Source organism: Engraulis encrasicolus, chromosome 18 (genome assembly GCF_034702125.1).
Source record: "Engraulis encrasicolus isolate BLACKSEA-1 chromosome 18, IST_EnEncr_1.0, whole genome shotgun sequence".
Classification (NCBI taxonomy): Eukaryota; Metazoa; Chordata; class Actinopteri; order Clupeiformes; family Engraulidae; genus Engraulis; species Engraulis encrasicolus.
In genome coordinates this window covers 9247919-9252918 of record NC_085874.1, presented here as the reverse complement: position 1 = coordinate 9252918, position 5000 = coordinate 9247919, and the positions used below count along the sequence as shown (strand labels likewise).

The 5000-nt window shown below is 49.0% G+C and overlaps 1 protein-coding gene across 1 annotated transcript in view; it reads right to left on the bottom strand.

Annotated features, from left to right (window-relative positions):
- The window catches only part of lrfn5b (leucine rich repeat and fibronectin type III domain containing 5b), a 10394-nt gene that overhangs the window by 4344 nt on the left and 1050 nt on the right, over positions 1-5000 (bottom strand). The window contains exons 2-7 of the mRNA XM_063222337.1: positions 4959-5000; positions 3665-3825; positions 2499-2653; positions 1172-1408; positions 620-861; positions 1-103 (exon numbers count right to left, since the gene is read on the bottom strand). The exon at positions 1-103 is cut by the window's left edge and continues 240 nt beyond it; the exon at positions 4959-5000 is cut by the window's right edge and continues 100 nt beyond it. Coding sequence (XP_063078407.1) covers positions 1-103; positions 620-861; positions 1172-1408; positions 2499-2653; positions 3665-3825; positions 4959-5000 — 940 coding nt within the window. The remainder of the gene's footprint in view (positions 104-619; positions 862-1171; positions 1409-2498; positions 2654-3664; positions 3826-4958) is intronic.

The following is a 5000-nucleotide window of genomic DNA, read 5'->3' as shown; positions in this document are numbered from 1 at the left end:
AGCAGCGTGGTGTCGTTGGCGATGTGCGGCAGCTGGGAGATGTGAAGCTCCACATTCTGCTGGGCGTCACCTGACGGGTTGGTCGCCACGCAGGTAAACGCACCTGAGAGGGGACACATACAGTATTACATAAGTATATCACCTGACGCGGAAAACCCTGTTGTATGTCCACAAGCCACTTTACTAGCCTAGAAAGACGGCTTGATACAAAGCAACCAGAACGTTTTTTTTTTTTTAAAACAGTACAGTCTGTGGTGCTCTCTCTTCATTTCTCCAGACACTCACGGCCATTTGTTTTGCCACGGCTTTATGACTATCAGAAGCGGCTGCTGACTTTTAGACCAGGGGAAGGCCATTTTACGCATCCAGGGTTAAAGTGGCTCATGCCATCCAAAAGCAGAAGATAGCAAAGTTAAAAAGAATGTCAGCAGCCGCCACTGATACACACACACTACACGCCTGAGTCCTTGAGGCTACTGATGAGTTTGTCCAGGGTCCCGTCTGTGAGTACGGCGGTGCGTGATGAGTTGATCACAGACCCACATACACACAGACTACACACACACACACCACACACACACACCACACACACTACACACACTACACACACACTACACACCTGAGTCCTTGACGGTGCTGATGAGAATGTCGAGGGTCCCGTCGGCGAGTACCGCGGTGCGTGATGAGTTGGCCACCAGGCGTCCATCGGGTGCGATCCAGTGTATGACGGGCTCCGGGTCGCCGCGAGCTTTACAGCGCAGTGCCACCCGCTGGCCCTCCAGAGCACGCGCAGGCGGGGAGTGACGCGTGATGAGAGGGGGCTCACACAGAAACTCCTCCTCAGACACCGTCCAGAAGTACCTGGAGTACACACACACACACACACACACACACACACACACACACACACACACACACACACACACACACACACACACACACACACACACACACACACACACACACACATGAACATACACATGAACACACACACACACACACATACACACACATGAACATGCACATGAACACACACACACACGCGCAAACATAACACTCTATAAACACATACACAAACACACATACTACATGGCATGTTAACACACACACAAACACACACACACACACACACACCAGGCTTGTTAAGATGTTACCCATGCGTGTGTCTTACCTGCCGGCCAGGTGTGTGGGTGCGGCACACGTCTCCAGGTCGTCCTCCCGCTGCAGCCGCCGTAGCCATAGCAACTCGCAGTTGCAGCGCAGCGGGTTGCCGCCGAAGCTGAGCGCGAAGTTGGTGGGGCCTAAGATGCCCGACGTGGCCAGCACCCCCGCCCGCTGGAACACTGGGTCCGGAGGAAGCTTCTGGAGCTTATTGGACGTCACGTCCAGACGCTTCAACTTACCCAGGCTGTGGCGAAACACAAGAGGAAAGGAGAGTTAACACACGTAGAGTAGAGTAGACAAGCGTTAACGTAGAGTCACATGGGGTCCGGAGTACAGTAGAGCAGGGAAGCTGACAGGGGGGGACAAAGGGGTCTGTTTTCCCGGGCCCAGGAGAGAGGGGGCCCAGAATTGGATCCATATTACATTGCATGTATTGAGCAGGGGGCCCTTTCAGATGAATTTGTCCCGGGCCCAGCCAAAGCTGTCAGCGGCCCTGCAGTAGAGTCACAAGCGTCCAGACGCTTCAACTTAGCCAGGCAGCGGAGAACACAAGAGGAGAGAAGAGCTAAAGTAGAGTAAAGTAGCGTTAAAGTAAAGTAGAGTAGAGTTGAGTTGGTCCGGAGGGAGCTTCTGCAGCTTGTTGAACATCACATCCAGATACTTTTGTTTTACCAGACTAGAGAGAAGAGGAGAGGAGAAGAGAGGAGAGAGGAATAGAGGACAGGAGAGGACAGGAGGGGAGAGGAGAGGAGGAAAGGAGAGGAGAGGAGAGAGGAATAGAGGACAGAGGAGGAGAGGGGAGCAGAGGAGAGGAGAGAGGAATAGTGGAGAGGAGAGCAGTAGAGTAGTAACGTAGAGTAGAGTAGAGTACAGTACAGTACAGTAATAGAGGAGAGTAGAGTAGAGAAGAAAAGAGTAGAAGGTTCCCTCGGGGATGAGTGAAATCATATTGTGGTTACAGTAGAATAATGATGTAGAGTTAGAGTAGTATAGAGTAGAGTAGTACAGAGTTGAGTAGAGTAGAGAACAGTAGTGTAGAATAGTATAGAGTTGAGTAGAGTAGAGAACAGTAGTGTAGAATAGTATAGAGTTGAGTGGAGTAGAGAACAGTAGAGTAGCGTAGTATAGAGTTGAGTAGAGTAGAGAACAGTAGTATAGAGTAGAGTAGTATCAACTTGAGTGGTGTAGAGTTGAATAGTTAAGTAGTGTGGAGTTGAGTAGTGTGGAGTAGAGTAGAATAGAGTTCACTTGAGTTCAGTAGTACAAAGTTGAGTGGTGTAGAGTTGAGTAGTATAGACTAGAGTTGAGTAGTTCTAGAGTATAATCGTAGTTACCTGGTGAAGGTGCCCTCAGGGATGAGTGAGATCATGTTGTGGTCCAGACTGAGCGTGTGCAGACTGATCATGCGCTGGACGGCCACCCAGGGGACACTCTCAAGGTTATTATAGGACAAGTCCAATTCCTCAAGGGCAAGGAGGTCATTAAACGCCTGAAGAAAAGAGGAGAGGAGGGGAGGAGAGGATAGGACAGGAGGGGAGAGGAGAGGAGAGGAGAGGAGAGGAGAGGAGAGGAGAGGAGAGGAGAGGAGAGGAGAGGAGAGGGGAGGAGAGGAGAGGAGAGGAGAGGAGAGAAGAGGAGAGGAGAGGAGAGGAGAGGAGACGGGATGAGGAAAAAAGAGAAGAGTAGAGTGGAATACAGAGTAGATAAAACTTTAATTGAACACCCTCCCATTATATGACTGACATGACATTGTAATTACTATGACCTAGCACTTGCCATGAACATTTATGAATGTCGATGACTGCTGTCATGAATTGTTATGCGGTACATTGTGCCACTCTACTGTCAGACTGGTTTGATTGGGTTTTGATTGGGATGCCTTAGTTATGACATTTACCAAGATGACAAAGGCTGCCCGTGCCTGTGTCACGACAATTTGACACTAGCAATGACCACTAGGGAAGGGTCTATGTCATGATAAGTGGTGTGTGTGTGTGCATGCATGTGTGCGTGCGTGTGTGTGTGTGCGTGCGTGCCAGGGGCGGGCAGGCAGGCGGGCGTGTGTGCGTGCTTGTGTGTGTGTGGGTGTGTGTGTGTGTGTGTGTGTGTGTGTGTGACCTGCATGTGTATGCAAGTCAGCTGGTTGTTGTTGAGGAAGTGTTTGTGTGTGTGTGTGTGTGTGTGTGTGTGTGTGTGTGTGTGTGTGTGTGTGTGTGTGTGTGTGTGTGTGTGTGTGTGTGTGTGTGTGTGTGTGTGTGTGTGTGTGTGTGTGTGTGTGTGTGTGTGTGTGTGTGTGTGTGTGTGTGTGTGTGTGTCTTACCTGTGAGTGCATTTTAGTCAGCTGGTTGCTGTTGAGTATGAGGTGGTGTAGTTTGACCATGTGAGATGTGTGTGTGTGTGTGTGTGTGTGTGTGTGTGTGTGTGTGTGTGTGTGTGTGTGTGTGTGTGTGTGTGTGTGTGTGTGTGTGTGTGTGTGTGTGTGTGTGTGTGTGTGTGCTACCTGTATGTGTATGTTGGTCAGCTGGTTGTTGTTGAGGATGAGGTGGTGTAGTTTGACCATGCCGCTGAAGGTTTCGTTGGTGATGCGCGTGAGCCGGTTACTGTCCAGGTGCAGCGCTCGCAGGTTCTCCAGGTCCCGGAAGGCGTGTGGCGCTATAGAGCCTGCGGAAGAACATACAGTAGAGCAGTGGTTCTTAACCTTTTTTTCTTAACGCACCCCCTTACCTGTGCCCAAGACAAGTCGCGCACCCCCAACTCAAGCGTCTACACGTATATGCACACTAAAAAAAAAAATTGTGATTAATTACAATGATTCTTGCTTGAGACATTAATCAATACCTTATACCTTTACATGGGGACCAAAACGTGTTTTAATTTGGTATTGATTTGGCCTGATTATAATGTTCGCTTGCAGAATTTTGGTCACAACCTCAACACAAAAATTTCCGCGCACCCCCTGAAATCTCTGGCGTAACCCCAGGGGGTGCCCGCACCCCAGGTTAAGAACCACTGCAGTAGAGTACACTTGCCTGGTGAACACCAAACAGTACGGCCCTGCCGCGGCCTACCGGTAGGACACTGGATTACTACACCAGCGACCTGGGTTCCATTCCAGCCCAGGTTATTTGCCGATCCTTCCCCATCTTTCTCTCCCCACTCGCTTCCTGTCTCTCTAACACTGTCCTATCGCAATAAAGGTTAAAAAACCCAAAATATATAAAATATACTGTATATAAAAAACACTAGACAGTACAATGTTTCAACCTCCAACAAAGACCTTTTGAGGTTGAAACATCGTGTTGAATAAATTGGTGAGCAGCAACAGTGTGTGGATTTTTCTTTCTTGTTCTATGCGTCTTCGTTTGATCCAGCACTTGTTTTACTGGATGTACGCATGCACATCCCTCACACTACTTAACACCAGACAATCTCACATGTCTGAAGGCTACCTTTGCAATTTCTCGTAGGAAAGGTGTAGTTTACGATTGCCCATGGCCGTTTATTGGGTGTTACAAATGTGTCTTTTGGCATATACGTAGCCCATAAACAATTGTGTCAGTTGTGTCTATTCAAACAAACTGCAGTCATCACCTTTCCACCCCTCCCCGCTCTCTGATTGGAGCCCAAGATCTGATACCCTCGCTGAGGGGTAGAATCCATGGCGTATTTCAGATCGGAATGATTGTGCAATGCAGCATGGGATTTCCCAGGCTAAAAGTAGACTAGTAGGGCCTGACGAAATTTAGAAATCAATCAAATTTCAAATTTTGTAACATAAAACCTCTGCAACGAACCGATGGTGTTGCGCGATAGCGTGAGGTCGACGAGCTTGGTCA